Here is a 23,363-nt window from a genome sequence, read left to right as displayed (position 1 = left end):
CTCCTTCCTGAAAATGACGATGTCAATTTCGGCAAAGAAGGCCCTTCAACGGGTGAATGACTGGATGAAGGACAAGAAAGAAGCGGGGAAATACTCTTTTGTTTTTCCTCCAGCTAAGTTAGCTTCTAAATCAGGAGTATGGTACGCTACTGGAGAAAGTCTAGGCCTGGGAGTACCTGCCTCCTCCCAGGGGGACTTCTCCAGTATAGTGGACAGTTCACGCAGACAGGCGTTACAGTCGGCCAAGGTCTGGTGGACGTCCTCGGAATTTGACCATCTTTTTAAAGGGATTTTTAGGACTTTCGAAGTCTTTAATTTCTTGGATTGGTCTTTGGGAGCGCTAGCGAATTCCATAGGAGAAGAGGAATTCGCAGGGACTTAGAAACAGCTAAGAGCATTATGTCCTGCATGGATAAGGCTCTTAGAGACGGAACAATGAGCTGGCTTCGTTATTCACAGCAGGAGTGCTAAGAAGAGATCGCTCTTGTGTTCGTTCGCCTCAAAAGGAGTTTCTAACTCTCAGAAATCGGAGTTACTGTTCTCTCCCCTTTCGAAACAGCTGTTTCCTTCAGAGGTGATTAGGGATATAGCTCTATCCCTTTCGCAGAAAGCCACTCAAGATCTTCTTTCTTCTTCGGTTAAGAAGTTCTTACCAACCAAGTTGGTGAAGAAGACGCCAAAGGAGACTAGACCGTCGCAACAGCCCTTTCGAGGAAGAACATTCGCTCGACCCGCCTTTAGGGGTAAGAGAGTACCAGCGAAAAGAGGAGCCAAGAACCCCTCTAAAGAATGAGAACTCGGTCCTCCAGACGACAGTGGGAGCCAGACTTCAAGGTTTTTGGGAAGTCTGGCAACAAATGAAGGCAGATCCCTGGGCTGTCAACGTAGCTCGGGAAGGATACAAGATTCCTTTCGTGAAAAGACCCCCACCCCTCTCGCAACATCTCCGAGAGCCCTCGGGGCAAATTACAACGATTTAGAGAAGAAAGCGGCTCTGTGGGAGCAAGTAGCTTCCATGCTAGAGAAAGGAGCAATAGAACCTGTTCTGGATCACGAATCTCCGGGATTTTACAACCGTCTGTTCCTGGTTGCAAAGTCCTCGGGAGATTGGAGGCCAGTGCTGGACGTAAGTCAACTGAATCTTTTCGTAGAAAAGACCAAGTTCACTATGGAGACGAACGATTCAGTACTGGCAGCGGTACGTCCAGGGGACTGGATGGCGACTCTGGACTTACAAGACGCATACTTTCATATTCCGATTCATCCAGGAAGCAGGAAGTATCTAAGGTTTGTGATTCAGGACAGGGTCTTTCAGTTCAAGGCCCTATGCTTCGGCCTTTGCACAGCCCCTCAAGTATTCACGAGGATGATGTCCAATGTGGCGAGATGGCTACATTTAAGAGGGATCAGAGTGTCTTTGTATCTGGACGACTGGTTGATAAGATCCCAGTCGAGAATTCAATGTCTGGAGGACGTAAGTCAAACATTGGACTTAGCAAAAGACCTAGGTCTGGTAGTGAATATGGGAAAGTCCCAGTTGCAGCCCCAACAACAGATAGTTTATTTGGGGATTCAGATATCGGCAGTGACTTTTCGGGCTTTTCCGTCCCCCGAAAGGCAAGCCCAATGCAGTCAGAAGGTGCAGGATTTTCTAAAGAAAGACCGATGCTCTGCAAGAGAGTGGATGAGTCTACTGGGCACACACTCTTCACTAGAGAGGTTCATTTCTTTAGGAAGACTGCACATGAGACCTCTTCAGTTTTTCCTGAAGGATTCATGGCCAAGAAAATCGCAACCGGATTCCTTCCAGTTTCTAATTCCGACCGAAGTAAAGGAGGAATTAAAGTGGTGGCTAACGCCAGGCAGGTTGGCAAGAGGGATGTCGCTTCAGCAGAAGAACCCAGACCTCGTCTTGTTTTCCGACGCGTCGGACGCGGGTTGGGGAGCGACATTAGGCCCTCAAGAGGTGTCGGGACTTTGGAACAAGGACGAAACAAAGTGGCACATAAACAGGAAGGAACTGTTGGCAATTTTCTTGGCTTTGAAGCACTTCAGAGAGTTGATTCGAAACAAGACAGTGCAGGTCAACTCGGACAACACCACGGCTCTGGCATATATTCGGAAGCAAGGGGGAACTCATTCTTTTCCCCTTTACAATCTGGCAAAAGAAATTCTGCTTTGGGCAGAAGAGGAAAAGGTCGTGATACTCACCAGGTTTATACAAGGAGAGAAGAACGTGGGTGCGGACCTGTTGAGCAGGAGAGAGCAACTTCTCTCGACGGAGTGGACGTTGCACATGGAGGTTTGCCAGAGCCTGTGGAAGTTGTGGGGCCGTCCGGTAGTGGATCTGTTTGCGACAGCCAGAACAAAGAGATTACCAACATATTGCTCTCCGATTCCAGACCAGGAAGCAGTGGCGGTAGATGCATTCCTGATGGATTGGTCAAACTTAGATCTGTACGCTTTTCTCCGTTCAAGGTGCTGGGGAAAGTGATGAAGAAGTTCAGGGGAGAGCAAAGGAACGAGGATGACCTTAATAGCCCCGTTTTGGCCGGCCCAAAGTTGGTTCACAGAGGTACTGGAATGGACGGTAGATACGCCAAGGACGCTTCCTCTAAGAGTAGATTTACTCAAACAACCCCACTTCGACAGGTTTCACAAGAATACCCTCGCTCTGGGTCTGACTGCGTTCAGACTATCGAACGTCTGGTCAGAGCGAGGGGATATTCTAGAGAGGTGGCCAGTGCAGTGGCTAGAGCCAGAAGAACCTCCACAATCACGGTGTATCAGTCGAAGTGGGGCAATTTCCGGAAGTGGTGTAAAAACAGGAAAGTGTCTTCATCCAGTACCTCTGTGACCCAAATCGCAGATTTCCTTCTTTACTTGAGGAAGGATTTACACTTGTCAGTTTCGACAATTAAAGGTTATAAGAGTATGCTAACCTCAGTGTTTAGACACAGGGATCTAGACATCTCGAATAACTTAGATCTGAGAGATCTGATTAGGTCGTTTGGGACGAAGAAACAATCAGAAGGCAGGCCACCTGCGTGGAACCTGGATGTGGTCTTGAAGTATTTAACTTCTAGCAAATTCGAACCGTTAGAGGAATCCTCTCTGAGAGATCTTGCTAAGAAGACTATCTTTTTAGTAGCATTAGCAACTGCTAAAAGAGTTAGTGAGCTTCAGGCCATATCGAAGAAGGTGGGATGGAGACACGGCAATGCAGTGTGTTCATTCCAAGAAGGTTTCTTGGCCAAGAATGAGGATCCAGCTAATCCTTGGCCAAGAGCCTTTGAAGTTTTGGGTCTAGCTGAATTGGTCGGTAACGAGCAAGAAAGAGTTCTCTGCCCAGTGAGAGCGTTGAGATGTTATATAGAAAGGACAAGAGTTATCAGAGGGAGGTCTGATGCTCTGTGGTGTTCAGTTAAAGACCCCACTAGACCCATGACGAAGAACGCTCTAGCCTTCTTCATGAGAGAGTTAATTAAAGAGGCTCATATGTTGTGTGAAGAGCAGAACTTTGGTATTTTAAAAGTGAAGGCTCATGAAGTCAGGGCAGTGGCGACTTCATTAGCGTTTAAAAAGAATTTAGCCCTCAAGGAAATTATTGAATCAACATATTGGAGAACTAATTCAATATTTGCGTCTCATTATCTTAGGGACGTTCAGACAACCTTCGATAATTGTCAGACGCTAGGTCCATACGTGTCCTCGGGTACAGTATTGGGCAAAGGAGTTACTACCCCATAACCTTCTTGTAAGCTAGTTGTTTTTATTAGGTGATGGTGTTTGTGTTTTTTTTGGTCGTCTGAGAAAAGGGTGCGGTACTTTTCTCAGTCGTGTTGGTATTATCTGGTGATGGTGTGTGTGTAGTTCAGGTAAATGATCTGTTACTAGCTTGAATGCCGTGGCATAAGAGGGCTGTAAGGATCTGTCAACACATTGGTCACGTCCAGTTGTCAGTTCCAGTCTTAGCTTCTTCAACATACAGGACACTTCCTTGTTGAGAGCTACTAAGGTTTAAGCAGGCTTAGAGGCAGGACCTATGAAGTCAGCTACCTTAGCAGGTAAGGAACCTGGAGTTTTAATAATATTTTTATACTCTAAGAATGTTGCTGTCCTTGACCCACCTCCAAATGTGTCAATCAGCTATATATATACCTGCCAGGTAAGTGTCATACATTAAAATGAGGTTTTTATGATAAAACAAAGTTTTAATGTATACTACCTGGCAGGTATATAATTTAATTCCCACCCGCCTCCCCTCAGGGGACAGGGTTCAGAGAAAATCTGGCCCAATTGGGAACGGTTCCTAGCGCTAGCGCCACGGTAACGGGGTGGTGGTTGCCTGAACTACTAATAGGTTACTAGCGATTGCCGCGAGTTTTGAAAATTTCTGCCAGGTGGAACAGAGAATATAGCTATATATATACCTGCCAGGTAAGTATACATTAAACTTTGTTTTATCATAAAAACCTCATGTTCAATGTAGATCGGCTTATGATAATAAATCCACTTCTAAATAAATAATTTAAATTTATGTAAGTATACATATTACTTTATATTAAGAACTATGTATATGAAATAGCCAGTAGCTGTAAGAAGTTTAAATCATATTCATGTGTAGAGTTCAATATGGGATCTTTGTTATTTGATAGACCTGTGAAGTATCTGTTAAGTTGAGGTGTTACATTACTGTATTTTGAGATGTCATGTCCCCTTTAATGCAAGCAAATTTATTCTCAGATGATTGAAGAGTCTTGTATTCAAGACCTCATGTATGCAGCAGTTCATGTGGATCCTTTGGCTGGGAAGCTGTCTACTAATCTTCATCACTTTCTCCATCAAATTCATCGTAATAAACGACACCATTTGGTTGAGAGAATGATTCTTAAACTATATAATCCTTTCCTCTGGCGTTCCTTGAAGGTAAATGAAAGTGTTTTTCTTCCTCTTAGAACCCAAATATGTAGCTATTTTGACAAGATACTTTGCTATTTTGCTCATGTATGTGGTCTTACTTTATATAGTTCCCACATTTTCATTTACAGTTTTATTTCTAAAAAAACTTTCTTTTGCTGACCTACACACCTGCAGACTTGCTTAATTTTTGTTATTCTGTTGCCAGCATTAATTATGTAGCTAGTGAATGAGACTATTTCAAGGTTAGGGACGACATTCTCTTGGCAGGTTAACCATTCAGTCATTTAAATTTTTGTCAGATAAGTGATTGTGGAATATTTTATAAATTTGAAATTATGAATTTGAGACTGTATTTAGTTTATATTCCTTGTGATTTTTATTATCAGCATGATATATGACAGGCATTTTATTGTGAAATACAGCTCTTCAAAGAACGCCAATAATCTATTGACAGCTCTCGAAAAGTAAACGTAACAGTTAATTATTTCTTGTCATATTTTATACACAGCGTGAAGTCATCTTCTCATCTTCATTGAACCATTTATTTGTTTCCTTTTAAGTAGTTGTTGCACATTTTTAGACCATTCATATTCGATTCCAAAGCCAAATTTTCCTTGAATTCATTCAAAGAATTAGCACAGGTATGTTCATTTTAAATTATAAGTAAGTCCAAATATTGCAAATTTATTATTGCATGCCAGTCAGAAAATAGGGAATTTAATGCATGCTCCTACTTAGTTATAATCAGGACATTTGATGAACTGGTACATTACTTTGCAGGTTGCCAATGGATATGTCAGAATGAATGCCACTGGGTTGCTCTGCGATGCTTTCCCACTCTCTGACAGCACTTGCACTTTAGAGGAGAGACAAGAACTTTCGGAAAGACAGTACCAGACAATTATCTCCTTGCTGACTGATCCTTGCCATCTGGTGCGCATCACAGCCATCAAAGTAAGGGGTTTTGCTGTTTTATCTCTATAGTCTTAATGGCTGGTCAAAATGTGATTTGTTTGACATATGAAATAAATATCCCCATAACATAAAAAATAAATTGAATCAGGATAATCCATTCCAGCCAACCCAGGAAGTAATTAAACATACAAAGTGAAATTTTCGAAACATTTTGTTTCTCTATATGATCAACAAACTGGTGAAAATGGCACGCAACCGGCTGGGATGGAGGGAAGAGACATGGGAACCCAGCGAGGAAACCAGAATGGTCGTAGTGAAAGTGAAAGAAACGGGTGAAAGAGAAAAATATTCTGGGCCCAGCTGTGAAGTCAGAGGGAACTTTGGAAGCAGACCCAGTCTCCCACCCAATAACCTGCCACCTGATTGTTTTTGTATTTTACCTTCACGTTAAACTTACAGTGGATCTCCCGTATTAGCGGGGGATGCGTACCACACACCTACGAATACTTAGAACACCTATATAAATGCTTAAACCTGCCTATACCTGGTTTTTTTTAATAGTTTTATCCCAAAAACTGCATTTAATCATGAAATTGATATGAAAATATAGTCATTTGTGGATATTTTTCTTAGCAAAATACCGCGAATACTCGTTCCCGTGAATAATGCATAGATATGGTCCATAGAGAAATCTGTGAATCTCGAGAATGCGAATACCGGGGGTCCACTGTATTGTGAAATACCATTTTATTTTTTTATGTGAATTGGTAATGCTTTCACATACATATATAATGTTTTTACTGTTTCTTCTCTCCTCAACAATGTAATTCTGTCTCCCTCATTCAACCTCGATAACCGAAACTGCCCGTTATGGCGCCACAAATCGTCAATTTTATGGCTCTAGAGAAGCGCCATGAAACCGGATTGCCATTAACCGAGTCCGCCAAAAACCAGCGACTGCCTGTAATTTTGCTCATCTTTTATGCTAAATTTTATTAATTTTAATGAAATGCTTTATTCTTTTATTTATTTTGTTGAATATGGTTATCATTAAACTGTATATATATTGTAAAGGGAAAAACATGATAATGCCAGTTATTGTTAACGGCATTATCGAAAACCTCCGTTAACCAAAACTGCGATTTATGGCTGATGACCTGTTAATGGCGTTGATAACTGGTTAATGGCTTCTCTGTTAGGCATGTTATGGAACCATAACTCTTATCAATAACCATAACTTGGATAACCGGGGACTGCCTATACAATTTTTCTTGTAGGACACAGTAGACTATCGAGTACAAGTATAAAATAAACAAAATAATCAGTCGGTTCAAAGTACGAGTGTTTGTTTGACGACAAAATATTTTCAAAAATTTTAGTCAAAAAATGGAAAGTTCGACATAAACGTGTGTTGGGACTCTGCTTTTCATCTTGGGATATTCAAAAGGTGCATTTAGGAAGCCTCATATCTCAACAGAAACTAAGTAGTCACTTATAATTACCTAATACATTATGATAATCTTGTTTTGGAGGGATGATTTGGGAATTAGCATAAAGAATCAAAACCTTCACAAATCATAACTTACCTCTTTGTTGTAGGGCACCTGTGAGATCCTCAAGAATTACTGGCTTATGATTCCATCCCAGGTCATTAAGACAATCTTCCAAAAGTTTCTCACTGAGTTGCTGCGTGATAGTTCCTCAGCAGAAGTCCGAACTCAGGTGATCAAGGTAGGTATCAATTTTTTAGCCTTTGAATTCTAGCATTGCTGATTTTACAAGTAATCCTTGTAGACTGAGAAGGTAATACAAAATGTACAAGATGTCAAGAAAATAAATAAAAATAGTTTGGTGAGCTTTTTAAACTTATATAATGTTTTATCAATTTTATAGTTTATAGGAATTGCTTTGCTTTCCAAGTAAACTGAGGTGATGCAAGTTCCCACAATGTTTTAAATGTACTTTAAAAATTGTAACTGAAATGTCCTTTTAATATATATATCTTTTATGTAACTGGACTTGAATGAGTAAAACCAGCAACTCTGATGCAAAGAATCTCAAGACAACTTAAATATTCCTGCCAGTTTCATTGCTGTAGTGCAGACAATGATATCCTTTTGTATTTCACAGGGACTGACTCTTATACTTGACAACAATGATGCCATTCCATTTATGAAGGAAGTTCTGCCCCGTATCTCAGATTCATTTGATGACATCAGCGTCAACGTTCGAATAGCATTTGTTCACCTTCTGTTGAAAGTGAAATTATTGAAGATCATCAAGTAGGTATTCTCAGTATTTATTGTCTAACTACTTATAGTTGAAATCATATTAGGGAAATAATTTTTTTATTAGTCAAAGTTATTTCTTTATCAATTTAGTTCCTCACTGGACGAGTGGTTTACGTGCTCGCCTACAGATTCAGTAGTTTAGAGTTCGATTCCTTGCTCTGTCAACGTGGAGTCAGAGGAATTTGTTTCTGGTAATTAGAAATTAATTTCTCAATATAATGTGGTTCCGATCCCACAATAAGCTGTAGGTCCTGTTGCTAGGTAACCAATTGGTTCATAGCTACATAAAAATATATAATCCTTTGGGCCAGCACTAGGAGAACTGTTAATTAGCCCTGTGGTCTGGTTAAACTATCAATAAATACAGGCAGTCCCCTGGGTACGGTGGGTTCAGCTTACGATGTTCCGAGGTTAAGGCACTTTTCAATTTTATTCATCAGAAATTATTTCCAGGGTTACAACGCCTACAATGCTGATCTGGCAGAAGAAATATGACACCAAAAATGCAAAATAATTAATATTTGAAGGTGTTTTATGAAAAATGCAATAAGAATGCAGTTTACATAGTTTTGAATATACCCAAAGCATTAAATGTAAGGTTTTCTTAGGATTTTTGATGATGTTCCGGCTTACAACGATTTTCGGGTTACAACGCGTCTCAAGAACGTAACCCACGTACTGCCTGTATTGTATCTTCTTCAGTTGAACTGTGAGCACATTTCCTGAATAACAAAGTCAATTTTTTTCTGTGTATGCAGAAATACAATTTTTTTTTTTAGAGATTTTCCATATGAAACTGTTACCATGGAAACTTGACAGATTACAGCTAGTTGTCAACTTACAACCTTTGCGAGTTACGACTGACTGATCGACTTTACGACCACCCACAACTAAAACGACTGGGAAGCGACTTGAACAAGAAAGAATGGTGTCCAGCTGAACATATGAGTTTTTCCCCCGTTCCTGCCTCTCCACACACACAGCTCACTTTTCGTGCTTCTAATGACTATTATGATGCATCGGCAACAAGGATATAACTCCAGTAAACTTATGCCATCAAACACAACCGTAGATAAAATTGAGAGAGAATAATTTTAATCAAAACTTCAGGTCTTGAAAGAACACGTTTTACTGTTGTTTTCTCGCCAATAAAAGATAAGTAATGTAACTAAAGGTAAAGCTCGTACTATGATGAAATCAAGTGAAAATACGCAATCTGTTAACGAAAAAAATTATTTAGTTCATGAGACGTATTACATTCATATTTGTTCATGAAACTTACCTGACAGATATATATATAGCTGTATTCTCCGAAGTCCGACAGAATTTCAAAATTCGCGGCACACGCAGTGGGCGGCCAGGTGGTAGTACCCATTCCCGCCGCTGGGAGGCGGATATCAGGAACTATTCCCATTTTCTATTCATATTTTTTCTGTCGCCGGTCGGTAAACAACTGTTTACAGACCTCCGCCTAGGATTTTGAAACTTCATTAGCCGCTTAAGTATCCTAATTATTCTTACGATTATTGACTTGGATTTGTGGCTAGGCATTTGATGTCTGAAGCTAGTTAGCCTAGTTTCAGACTTTGTTGTCTGCATGGGGAAAGGTGAAGCTACCGGAACTTTCGGTAGACACTCGCTTAGTATATATGGCGTTTACATGTTTTCTTTGCATAAGTTCAATGTAATTAGTGTAATGTGTGACTGATTACGGAAGAAGTAGGATTCATGTACGCATTTTAGAGCGTGTTAGAATCAGGAGTTTTCCTCCACAGTAAACAGAAGTTAGAAATAATGAACCTTCTAACCTCCTGTAGATTTTATTTTGCCTAACCCTGTAGTATGGCTTACGGGCCTAGAAGAAGTGTCTGCTAGAGGATTACATCAAGTAATCTTAGACTAAAGTGCTCGCTCTCCAATCAGTGTTGTGAAGTGTAGTGCCCCTTGTGTTGTGGAGGGGGCGTCAGATCGGCCCCATAATGCCTCTAGGCCTGGACCTCTGTCGGACTCCCAGGACTCAGGGAGAGGGGGGAGAGGGCATGTCGAAAGCCGCAAGAGGGTTACGGGGGCTCTCCCCACCGATCTGGCGTCCCTTCGGCAGAACCTGTTGACGCTTCCCAGGCTGCTAAAGATCGTGCACGCGCACGAATCTTGAAGGATTGCTTCTCATCCTCCGAGGCGGTTCCTTCCCCGCGCAAGGGTTGGAGCTCTCGTGAAGGGACTCTTGTCCCTCTAAGTAATGAAGCTTTAGAGAAGAGGGACGCTTTTCTATCCGTCCTCTCTCTCGTTAGGAGGGAACGTCAGATCGGCCCCATAACGCCTCTAGGCCTAGACCTCTGTCGGACTCCCAGAAAACCAGGGAGAGGGCATGTCAAAAGCCGAAGGAGGGTTACGGGTTTTTCATGCTGATCTGGCTTCCTTTCGGCAGGTCCTGTTGTCGCTTCCCAGGCTGCCGAAGATCGAGCACGTGCACGAATCTTCAAGGGTTGTTTCTCGTACCTCCGATGGCATCCTCCCCACACAGGGGTTGGGGCTCTCGGAAGGACTCGCGCCCCCTAAAGAAGCTTTAGAGAAGAGGACGCTTCACGTCCTCTCTCTCGTCACGAGAGGATGAGGAGTAAAGAGACCACATTTACCCTTTTCGAAGAATGCTCTGGCTCTTTTCCTAAGGGACATATTAGGGAGGCTCATTCATCTTGCCAGAAGAGTGATTTGAGCCTCCTGCGAGTGATCGCTCATTTATACATCATGTATACATTATTAAGGAGGCTCATTCATCTTGCCAGAAGAGTGATTTGAGCCTCCTGCGAGTGAACGCTCATGAAGTTAGAGCTGTTTCAACCTCGCTAGCATTCCAAAAGAATTTGGTAATCAAGGACATTCTAGATTCCACCTTTTGGAGGAGCAACTCAGTATTCGTCTCCTCTCCTCATGGCGCTCCGTATACGTTATGTAACGTTCGCTTTACTTCGAAAAAGCAAGCTGATTAGTTTGTTGACGGTCCGGCAAGCTGCTTTGCACAGTCAAACAACTTATGTCCCTCTGGTTCGGCATAAGAAGGGCAATTTAGACGTGAGGTAGCTTTTGGAGGTGCTCGACGTCCTATAAGTAGAGACATTCTCCAGGATGCTCGGCAAGCACCTTGCGAGGGTGTCTTTCGGACGCTCGGCGTTCCTTTGCTGAGTGCGTTTCTGGAGATGTTATTTTGCATTACTAAGACGCAAGTTGTTGCACAGGCGGCCACTGTCTTTGTAAGAAGGTATGAAGGTCTTTAAGGCCCGTCTTGAAGACGAAAAGCCATACGTCTTCCTTTAGTGTTCACACACTTCAGGAGCAGCGTGCGGCTCTCCATGGAGACTCGCATGAGGACGTCCCTTGAAAATATTCAACGTCATACGCAAAACGCGGTTCGTCATAACATTGAGATGTTGGCAAGGTCGCTCGCCAGGACGCCTCTTGGCGGGACTTGCATGCATCAGGGCGCTCAACGAGTTCCTCTCTGAAACGTCGTTCAGAAGACTTGGTGTTCTCTGCTCAGACACGCTCTTAGCTACGCAGGACGTTTTTTGAGGACGCTTTCCAGGACGCTTTTGTGCACATTCGCCAGGACGCTTCGGTGGAAGCTCGGCAGGACGCTTTGCGAGAGAAAAGACTTGTAGAAGGCGTTTTATTTGCTGTTCAGGACGTTTCTTAGGACGCTTGACGCTTTATAAACGCTCGTCAAGAGGAGGTTTTTTCAGGACTCTCCACAGGACATTCCTTTACAGAAATTAAAAAAAAAAAAAAAAAAAAAAAAAGGATTCGGAGTTAGCGGAGAGACATACCCGAATTTTTTCTTCGATCCCTCTTTCCTCTTCATCGATTTCTCTGAGAATCGGGAAGATTATATACTCGGATTCCTGGGTGACTTTCGGTCATGTTAAAGGGTTTTCCCCTATTAGCAAAGTGCTAATAGTTTTGTCTAGTAAGGACGTTTTCCCCATTGTCAAGATACTAAACGTTTTGTCATTTAAGTGGGGGACCCCTCATAAATGGGGTAGTTCTCATTGACATAGATTTTAACGTTTTTATCGTTTAAGCGGATAAACTCATTAACAAATTTCGGAAGAGCTCTCATTCATTTTCAGAGGCTCATCCGGGGAGTAAGAAAAAGACTTGTAGACTAGATCCAGGAAGTCATTCATGTCCAATATCATAATAAGAACAATTGAAGCCGGTCCCCTTTTTCGATCCTCGGTTCTCTCTTGATGATCTCTATTCGAATATTACTCCCTTTTCTTGGCAAAGAGTCAAGGAGTTCTTTTAAAAAGTCTCATTCATTAGAACGTGGACAGTCGTTTTCCCTTCTTTCTCTCTTCCTCGTCGAGGAAAGATGTAGTAGAGAATTCGATGTTCAAATTACTACAATACTTACGTAGTTTATCTTTGCGTCATTTTGCTAACGCATGGGTCAAGTCATATACGCATATAGTATTTACCTCTGCGGATAGAAGCCGAAAGAACTGTGTTCTAATGTATTTATTTGACACTCCCTTCAACCTTCCAAGAGTTTTCGGAGTAAGAATAACTATTCAGGTATTGGTTACGACAACACCAATTCAGATTCTGTATTTAGCGAATTTTGTTTCGTTTAAATATGCCTGCTTGAGAGTTTCCTTTTGCTCGATAATTTCATACCTATCCCTTCGTAAAAGGAGTAGCTGGCAACTCAGGCAGATAGTGCGAGACGATGAACAAGGCTGCTGTTACTGTGATGTGATCTACGCAGTACCGGCTAGCTCGGTGTCATGCGCGTTTGGTTGCGTCTCTCTGCCCTACAATCATGGATTTTAGCCTCGGGTTGAGGAAATTTCTAGTAATCATGAATGAACATGCCTTCCGTTTACTTAGAAAATTTCAACAAGATATGTCTTATACTTGTTCGGTGCGGGTTTACCGCACGGTAACAGAATTCTGTACGAATCTACCGCGGCATAGCACTATAATAATGCTCTCCTGCTTATGCAAAGTGCAGCCTTATTTAGGGAAGGAAGCAGGCTGAGTGAGGGAATGGATGAGTTTGCTGGGGACCATTTCCTCGCTGGAGAAGCTTGTTTTCCCTGAATAAACAGCAATTCAGACCTCTACAATTTTTCCTCACGAAGAAATTGGAATAACATCAAAGATCTTGTAATAATTCTAATTTTCTCTCAACGGCTTGAGGATTACCTCGGGTGATAGCGAGAGGGTGCCAGACATCCGAACAGAGGAACAGATGTTCTGGCACATTGTCTGAAAGAATTGGAAGCCAAATTGGTCGGCTCTCCAGTTCCTCGAAGGGTGAGTTTGGATCGAGTGGCCCAAATCATCTCGGATAATTTCTCAGCTCTTTCATAGCTCAAGAAGAGAGAATTGGTTATGGGCTTGGGCACGGAACGTAACGATCCTCAAGAGGTTCGTTAAACTAGTGCACGTCCGTGCGGGTCTTCTCGATCGAAGGCAACAACTACTGACGTCTGAGTAATCCTCACTTAGAAGTATTTCGAAAGTGAGGAGAGACTGAGGGCGTCCTTTCGTTAAGTTTTTCGTAATATTGAAGACGAAGGAGCTTCCTCTTAAGTTGTTCCCTTATTCATGATCCTAGAGGATTAGCTTTAGTCGCCACATGTTGGCCTCTAAGAGGTGGATTCACAGAGGTCAGGTAATTCAGAGAATTGTCCAAAGACCCTTCCCGAGAGAATCGGTGTAATCTAACATCGTCACTTAGTGAAGTATCTAATATCTCTCCTCTCTGAGTCTGAAGGCGTTCAGACTATCGAGAAGCGATAAGATCTTCAAGATTAATGGCAGTCTCTTGGCCAAGGCAAAGCAGTGCTGCTATTTTCAGTGTTCAATCGGAGCGGGCCGTTTCTGGATAGTGAAGGGAAATGACGTGTCCTCCAACTCGACCTCTGTGAATTTCTTTATGGTTCTATCTTTCCGTATGAAGTACGAGATAAGATAGAAGTCCTAACTATTGTAGAATATGCAAATATGTTGTTGACGGCCTCTAGGCTCAGAGATTCGGTTCTGTCAAACAACAAAGCTTCACGATCTTTGAGGTCTGGGGAGATCTTGAAATTCTCTGGATCGCAGGTTCCGGCATGGAACTTAGACATAGTCTGAGTTTCTGATGCCAAAAAGCATTTCGAACCTATCCTTTCTGCGAACTTAATACACGTGACCAGAAAGGCTAACATTCTAACCGCTCTAGCCACGGCAAAGAGGGTTAGTGAGCTTTTAGCCATCATCAGAGGTTTTAGCTTTAAAGGACATAATGCGGTCTGTCCTCTAAGCCTTCCGTTCTTGATAAGAACGAAAACCTGTCTAACCCTTGACCCGAAGGCTTGGAGACCAAGGGTATGGCACAAATTATTGGGCAAAGGCATTAGAGAGTCCTGTGCCCTGTCGGGTCTCTCAAGTTTTATCTTAATAAAACTATAGAAAGTCGAGGTCAATAGGACAATCTGCGGTGTTCCGTAAAAGACCAGACTGGTTCATGTCCAAGAACACCCTGGCATATAGTCAAGGAGTTCTTTTAAGAAGTCTCATTCATTATGTTTGCATAAAGATTTGAGATTTTTTCTTAATATGAATGCTCAAGAGGTGAGGGCGCGGCCTCGGAAGCATTTTCAACAGAGCATGACACTCAGTAACATCCTGAGTGCCACGCTTTAGCGAAGCAACTCTGTGTTCGCTTCACACTCCGACAGGATGTGAAGACGACATTTGAGATCTGTAAGTCGCTAGGACCATACATATCCGTAGATATATTATTGGGGGCAGCAAGCAACACGAATCCTATCCTATAGAAAAGGGATAGGTGTGCTTTTAACTTTGAAGGGTTGGTCGCTTGAGGCGCGTTCCTTTTCTTTAGCCTAGAAGTTATGGAACTAACTTTGATAGGTTAGGTCAGGTGGTGGTTTTAGCTTCGTTGCCCTCAGAAGTATGGTCATATGGTCTAGTCACATTGTGGTCACGCCCCCGTTGACAGATCATCTAGAGCGCACCAGCATTACAGGTCTCTACCTCGCTGGCAACTCTAGTAACGCAGAAGCAGACTTTGGTGACAGTAATCACGAAGTCGGCTATGCTAACAGGTGAGGAACCAAGATGTATATCATCTACTTAATTTAGTTTCCCAAAAATCCTATTCTGTCTCTTCCCACCATCCGAAGGTGGGATTCAGCTATATATATATCTGTCAGGTAAGTTTCATGAACAAAATGTTATTGTTATAATACAATTAAGTTTGTTCATACTTACCTGGCAGATATATATAATTAAAGTGCCCACCCACCTCCCCTCAGGAGACAGTGGCACTGATAAAATATGAATAGAAAATGGGAATAGTTCCTGATATCCGCCTCCCAGCGGCGGGAATGGGTACTACCACCTGGCCGCCCACTGCGTGTGCCGCGAATTTTGAAATTCTGTCGGACTTCGGAGAATACAGCTATATATATATCTGCCAGGTAAGTATGAACAAACTTAATTGTATTATAACAATAACATTTTTGACTTAAAAACACGTCATATAATGACAAATTACCTTGTCTCTTATAAGTAAAGTCTCTAGATATTTTATACTAACTAGAAGCAAGGCAATTCGCTCCGAATTAAGTTAAATACGGCGAAACAAAACGTAAACACGGCGAACTGATTTCAAAATCAAAACATTAACCGCTTTGTTAGTATTTTTAATAATATGAGAATACATACAATATTATTGGATACAATAATGTACAACTTTTTAAAAGAATCACAGAAAAGTTGCAGGTTCAGTGTATTTTCAATTCATAGATATACGTAGCCGTCTGCAGCCTGACATCAAAATATTGAATACAGTGTTCCCCCCATATTCGCAGGGGATGTGTACCAGGGACCCCCGCAAATAACGCAAACCCGCAAATAGTTAGAACTCCCCTCTAAAAATGCCCATATCTACTATCTTGAAAGTTCAGATACCAAATGTATACTTAAAGTATCCTACATCAAATATACCTTTGAATTGGTATTATTAATATCATTTCAAAGTCATCTTAAACATTTTACCATTAGAAATATATAAACAGCCAATAACACAGAGAGAGAGAGAGAGAGAATAACTCCTTACGATATCAATAGAATGAAAGGAACCTCTATAGGCAACACTCTTATTTCCCTTCCCATAAATACATACGTATATCTATTCCAGAGAAGGGAGAAAGAGAGGACTGAACAATTATGTTTGTCTGTATATCAATTCTTTTGCTGAGAGAGAGAGAGAAAAGAAGGAAGAAACAGAAACAACAAATGTAAACCTTATGTAACATCCTACATCAAATTTACCTTAAATTATTATCATATTAATGTATTAATCTTAGACTGTATCAATATAATTTCAAAGTAATCCTAAACATTAGCACCCTTAAAGGTATACGTATACGTACATGCATATGTACTTCTAACACTTGCAGCAGAGAGAGAGAGAGAGAGAGAGAGAGAGTTGTCCTTACAGTATTTAAAAGTGAAATAGAAAAATTATTATTTAAAATACTCATATATGAATTATGTAATTACATCTATAGTATTATTATTATACATATAGTGTTATTATTGGAAAATATTCATAATAAACTTATTACATACATGTACCATAAAAAGGATCTCCTCAGTAAGAGAGAGAGAGATTGCATACATACCATTAAATTCGTTGACCATTGTATGGCACTGTTACTTGACATGTTTGACACCTTCCCAGCTCCGAACATCACTGGAGTTACGAGAAGGTAGGGAAATTGATACGGAAAAAGACAAAGGGATGAATTTTCATTTGAAATTAATTATTATTATTATTATTATTATTATTATTATTATTATTGTTTGAAAATATTAATAAACACATGCATCTACCATAAAAATTCTCTTAAAACAGTAAGAGAGAGGAAGTTATCCTTACGTAAGTGAAATGGAAAGGTCATTTTTATCTCTTGAAAATACTACCACATACGAATTTTGTAATTACAGTTTTATTATTATTATTATTTTATTATTATTATTATTATTATTATTATTATTATTATTATTATTAACAACAGAAAATATCAATAAACATTTTACATACTAGTACCATAAAAATTCTTTCATCTCAGTAAAGAGAGAGAGTGTGTGTGTTTATCTCTGTTCTCTCAGAAAATACTTGAATCGCTTCCAGCGAAAGAGAGGGAGGGAGTTACCACTATGACATACATATCCTGTGTGGCAAAAGGAGATAGAGAGAGAGGAGTTATCTTTAATTAAAAGAGTGAAATGGATAGATTATTGTATTTCTTTAAAATACTATCACATACGTAATATGAATTTTGTAATTACAGTTATAGTAATATTATTATTATTATCATTATTATTATTATTATTATTATTATTATTATTATTATTATTATTTTAAAGTATTAAAAACAAATAGTACATATACTATAAAAATTCTCGAGTCTCAGTAAATGAAAGAGAGAGAGAGAGAGAGAGATTGCGATTGCATGAACACTTGGTGGCAACAACACAACAGCTCCTTCCCCTCCGTCCCATTACTTGACATATCTGACAGCTTTAGTACCTGGAGTTTGAGAGAGAAGACTGGGATTTCCTTCATTCTTACATAATTTTTCAATTTCATACATTCAACTTACCTGTCAGATATATACATAGCTATCGACTCCGTCGTCAGCTATGTATATATCTGCCAGGTAAGTATGTATGAAACTTTATTGTATCATAACAATATCATATTTACAAACTAAAATCTTACTAGCTCACTTTAGTATTTTCTTTAATGAATTGATACTATTGCGTATACATTAATATTAATATTTGAAAATAGTAAATCAATTATTTAATCATACAAAAAAACCATACATCTCTGTAGGAGAGAGAGAGAAAAAAAATTATTTTTATTATGTGATATCATTTAATCTTATTAATCTTACTAATACAGTATTAATCAGTATTAATATTTGAAAATTAGTAAATCATTTTTGTACCATAAAAATGCACTTAGTCATGAAAGTAACATCAAAATACACTTACCGTATATACTCGCATATCATGCGACTTTTGAAACCTAATTTTGAAGCTAATTTTAAAGGGGTCGCATCATACACGCGGTATAAAATTAGCGTACCGTCTATGCTTTCCCAAATCGGCAGATTGCGATAGTTACTACCGGAGGAAAACAGTAGATCTTTTAAAAAGTTATGCTTTACTTGTACTTCGCTATATCCAATGATATTGTATGCATTCTCATATTACTATTGTATTTTAAAATACAAAAGAGTGATCGTGCGCCATTTGCATTTTGGTTTATGCAGCATGTTTAACTGTTCTAGACTAACCATCTATAATTTCCAAATCAGTTGATTAAGGCACAATACCAAAGGACTTTTTACTTTTTGTTTTACTCGGTAAAAGAAACATTTGTTACTTGAACTATTATTTTTATTTTAGGATACGCAGTCAAGTGAAAATTTATTAAAGTAAAAAAAAAATGCAAAATTAATAAACTAAAATCCTCCAAAGTCGCTCTCCGTGTCCGTATCATCAAATACTGCTCTGAATTCTTCGCCATCTATAACTCTAGCTATGAAAGGATGAGACTTTCCTACAATTAGCGGCGTTGACACGTTTCCCATCTTGCCAAAGGAGGTATTTAATCCTAATCCAAAAAGGTACAATTTCTGGATTAACCTCCTCCAGGTTAGGTTAATCCTGAGAGTGGACATATACAGGCGTACTGTCCAGCTATATGCTTTTATTCACAAGTCGCTTCTATGTAAAAGTAATATATCATGCCATGTGTATATATGCTTACGTTCAACATACATATATGAAAGGTATATACTATATGTACACATACACACGCATGCAAAATTTAATTAGGGTTTTATATATATATATATATAATATAACTATTTAAAATTTTCATTGAGCAACTCGAAAAATGTACAACAAAGTCCAATATTTATAAACATGATGTTTTGATCTCTTGTGTTTTGCTTATGTACCAACGAATGGAGGGAGGTCAGATTATCCTCTTATTACTGTGACCCTTGGCGGTCACTTCCCTTAATCATCCATGCACGAGGAAATGGCAGTGCCGCTCAAAAATTTTGCCAAATCTACCAAATTGTCACCCTTTTTCCTGAAAAGTTTCAACGGGTTTAAGAAAATATGGCAACAGTGCTAATCACCCTCGAGTCTCAACCTTTTGTAGCCAGAGTATAGGCAGTCATATTCGTCATCTTCCAGATCTTTGATCATTTCATCTTCATTTGGAAGGTATAGTCTTGTCACCGTGGCGAGCTCTCTGGCATGGCTGGCTTTTAAACATCTGCCCTTATGCTAATTTTACAATATCAACAACTGCCCGTGTTTGACAGACCTTTGAATGTCCTTGAGACAAACTCCGAGGCTATAATTATAAGATTATAAAGGATTTTCATTCCCAGGTACTTTAATCTCCTTCCTATTCGGCCCTGCTCTCTCTCTCTCTCTCTTTCTCTTCTCTCTCTCTCTCTCTCTCCTCTCTCTATCTCTACTCTTCCCCTCTCTCCTCTCTCTCTCTCTCTCTCTAATCTCTCTCTCTCTCTCTCTCTCCTCTCTCTCTCTCTTCCGCCCTAAATCCTCAGCTGTCCAAGCGAGAGCTTTTTTTATGGGACAACATAGGCCCGCATTTCGCATTTTCCGTACCTAATTATTTTGTATACGATTGCCCTTTCTCGACTGTGAAGTCGATGTCTATCCATGGCTGTGAGATGACCAGGAATAACTTGTAGTCGGTGTCAAAGTCACTCCACACTTCAGTCAGGCCAAAACTTTGCCATATCGCATTCAAGCAATATTCAGTCATTGTTTCCTATCTATTATTTTGTCAGAGAGAGAGAGAGAGAGAGAATCTGTTTGTATACGATTGTTTATTTTCTCACTCGTCAAACTTACTCTGTTTTGCTTTATTTCATATTTCCTTGCTCACCAATTTATACTATATACCTACGATATTAAGAAATCAAGATATGTGTAGAAGGGAGAACTGCCTCCAGACTGTACAGTCAGTATGGATTTAAACGCACGTGGAACTGGTTGAAATATTCACAACAGCACCAAAATGAGATGCCATGGTGATAGAAAATCTGACTCCGTTTCTTGTTATTACATAAAAAACTATCAATCGTGAACTTACGTAATTTATTTAGAATTCTGCGTAACGGAAAAGATAATATTTGATATTTGTAATGGGAGAAATGGTTTTATCTCTGTTGTTGTTATAAATTTGGCAGATATGCGATCAAACACGTGGAAGGACCAAAACAGCCCAGCCAGAGAGCTCAGCTCATTTTGTAAACACTATTGTTTGGCGTGCTAGGCTTACCCGATTTGGGTGTGCGCTGCAGCTGCTGCTACTGCTACTCAAATAATCGCATTTTTCTTACTAATCCCAGGAGTTGACCATGGAAAATCCCAAGATTAACCAAAAATCCCAAGATAATAAAGTAACTGACATATGCCAAGCCTTGGAGTCCTAAATATTTACTCTGTCCATCAGGAAAAGATACTGATAAATTGAATTGACGGTATCTTTTCTGAGAGAGAGAGAGAGAGAGAGAGTATATTGCAGTGTGTTCATGCTTGTTAAAAATGTGCAGTAAGGGTAATTCATATCTGGAAGAAAAAAAAATGAATTTTGCTGCTGTCAGTCGCATGGACTAAATTTACAAAGAGCAGGGAACAAATCTTGACATTCCTCGAGAGATAGAGAGATGAACCAAGGCCATCTAGGATGAACTCTCTCTCTCCCCTCTCAACTATACTGTAAGTGTTAACTTTAGTCTCTGAAACCAATAGGTATTAGCACACGCGCAACTTATGTGTGTGTGTGTGTGTGTATGGGCATACTGTTAAAATAATGTGCTGTACCTACAGGTAATAAATACCTACATCTTGGAAGATAAAAAACAACAAACAAATTTTGTTGTTGTTAGTCGCCGGGGATATAATGGTTGTGACCAGCAGACAGAAAGATTAACATTTTTCCAGAGATTAAAGAGCTGAATTTTGTTTTGAAGCTATGTCAACCGCGTTAGTAAATAGGTATCATCTTCTAAAGAAATTGTTTTTCTTTTCTTTTTGCGGAAGAATCTTCAAACCATTTTGCATTCAAAGTAATGAGAAGGAATCATTACACTAATAAAAACTAAACCTACGTATTGTATGCAAAACACACACATCATCGTTAGCTTCGCGTGTGTAAAAGTTCATTCTAAGAAATTCACAGAGTAGTATAACTAACACCTGATTGGTTGGTTGGTAGCCATGGAGATCTGTTATCCAATGACTGCCCTCTGCTTCTGTTCTATTTATAGACATATGCCGTGGATGGCACTAGTTTTGAACGTTACCATGTTCGTGATTTTCTGACTGCTGACGGCAAAAATTACATAATCATTTTCTTTATATAATTATTTCTTTGTAAAAACAATAATATAATATGATCATTTTAACTTTAATGTATAGTGGTATTAAAAATACCAGTGTGTCGTAGCGATGCATCATCAATATAGTGGTATGAAAATACCACATGGTGTAGCGATACGTAATCACGAAGTACAAATCCTTTTCCCGGACCATCCTCAAAATTTTACGACTCTTCAACTTCAAGATCGATATGGTGAAATATATTATATAGTCATACTTATTGTTAAAATTCACAAGTTGAACTGCAAAACATTATTATATTTTGATTGTCATGTACATATATTTTTTGCGTTTTACGGAATGTTTGTTTTGAAAATAATAGCTATTAGTGAACATATGATATTAATTGTCCCACTATTTTATTATAGGTGATGTTAGTTATCTCACATTCATTTAACAGTATTATATTAATATTTATTTAAATAAACTGTAATTAATAAATAACAATAATGAAAAACAAAGGGAAAAAATGTTTTTGCTGCAGTAGTGATGTTTGTTTGATTATGCATCTGACCTCACAATTCCGAAATCTGAAAAATTCCAAAAACCGAAACATCGGAATGTGTGTATACTGCACATTTTTTTAAACACGCACACAATGTCTACACATTTACTGATGCCCGTTGGTGAAAGACTCAAATTACAGTATTTATTCCTGAGAGAGAGAGAGAGAGAGAGAGAGAGAGAGAGAGAGAGAGAGAGAGAGAGAGAGAGAGAGAGAGAGAGAGAGGGAGAGAGAGAGAGAGATTGATTGATTTAGGACTCAAAGGCGTGTTATTTTTACAATTATTTTATTATCTTGGGATTCTTTTTTAGTCTTGAGATTTTCTATTCAATTCTCGAGATTATTAAGAAAATTACCGTAACTTGACTAGCAGCAGCACACATCTGAATGCTAAACCACGAACCTTATGAACTGACGCTCTCGGAAAAGGAACTCGCATGATACATGAGATACATGACAAAACTACTGTTTACTGGTGAAAATTTGGGGGTCGCATGATATGCGAGATCGCACGTTACTCGAGTATATACAGTAATTAGTGATGATTTTCGCCGGAAAATCACGCAAATAGGCAAATCCCCTGCAAATAATGGTTAGATATGGTCCAGAGAGAAATCTGCGAATCAGTGAGTCCGCGAATACGGGGAGTCCACTGTACATCTAAAAATGAAGCCTTTAGGTAATTCCACATACAAATAGCCTAGTTTCCGACTTAGCCTACTACTAGCTATGTTCTGACTGCTTTTTATCATTTTATTCCATTTTATAACTCGTATATTTCAACTTCATCATTTTATAACTTTATATAGTATAAATTTCTTTAAAATAGTGTACTTTAACACATTTAGCCTACATTCCCGAGTTAGCCTACCCAATTGTAAGTCTAAATACAGTACTAAACTTCTCAGAATCTGCACTTTACAATCGGTGACTTTCATATCCGAAATTTCGTAGCTTCATAATTAACACTATTAGTTTCTTAGTTGAGGATAAAAAGACAAACAAAATAATGAATGAATTTCGGCGATAACTGCATTTGAATGTCGCCGTCGCTGTTAAACCGTAAACAAAGCACAGCGGCACCATCTATTGAAGAAAATTAACAGTAAACTATTCGCTAACGAAATAAAGATTTTCTAGCATGGATAAAGATTTATGCTTGCACTTCTTGCCTCTAGCATCATATAATCTCGTGGGTGGCATAT

At 39.4% G+C, this 23,363-nt stretch overlaps 1 protein-coding gene across 4 annotated transcripts in view; it reads left to right on the top strand.

The window, feature by feature from the left end:
- Positions 1-23,363, top strand: part of LOC135214397 (condensin-2 complex subunit G2-like) — a 98,264-nt gene that overhangs the window by 54,294 nt on the left and 20,607 nt on the right. For all 4 annotated transcript variants that reach the window (XM_064248659.1, XM_064248660.1, XM_064248662.1 and 1 more), the window contains exons 7-10: positions 4,747-4,929; positions 5,704-5,877; positions 7,438-7,569; positions 7,969-8,120. In XM_064248659.1, coding sequence (XP_064104729.1) covers positions 4,747-4,929; positions 5,704-5,877; positions 7,438-7,569; positions 7,969-8,120 — 641 coding nt within the window. The remainder of the gene's footprint in view (positions 1-4,746; positions 4,930-5,703; positions 5,878-7,437; positions 7,570-7,968; positions 8,121-23,363) is intronic.

The sequence above is a fragment of the Macrobrachium nipponense genome, chromosome 45, assembly GCF_015104395.2.
Source record: "Macrobrachium nipponense isolate FS-2020 chromosome 45, ASM1510439v2, whole genome shotgun sequence".
Lineage (NCBI taxonomy): Eukaryota > Metazoa > Arthropoda > Malacostraca > Decapoda > Palaemonidae > Macrobrachium > Macrobrachium nipponense.
Note: the sequence above shows the minus strand (reverse complement) of the source record. Positions and strands in the feature narration are given on the sequence as shown.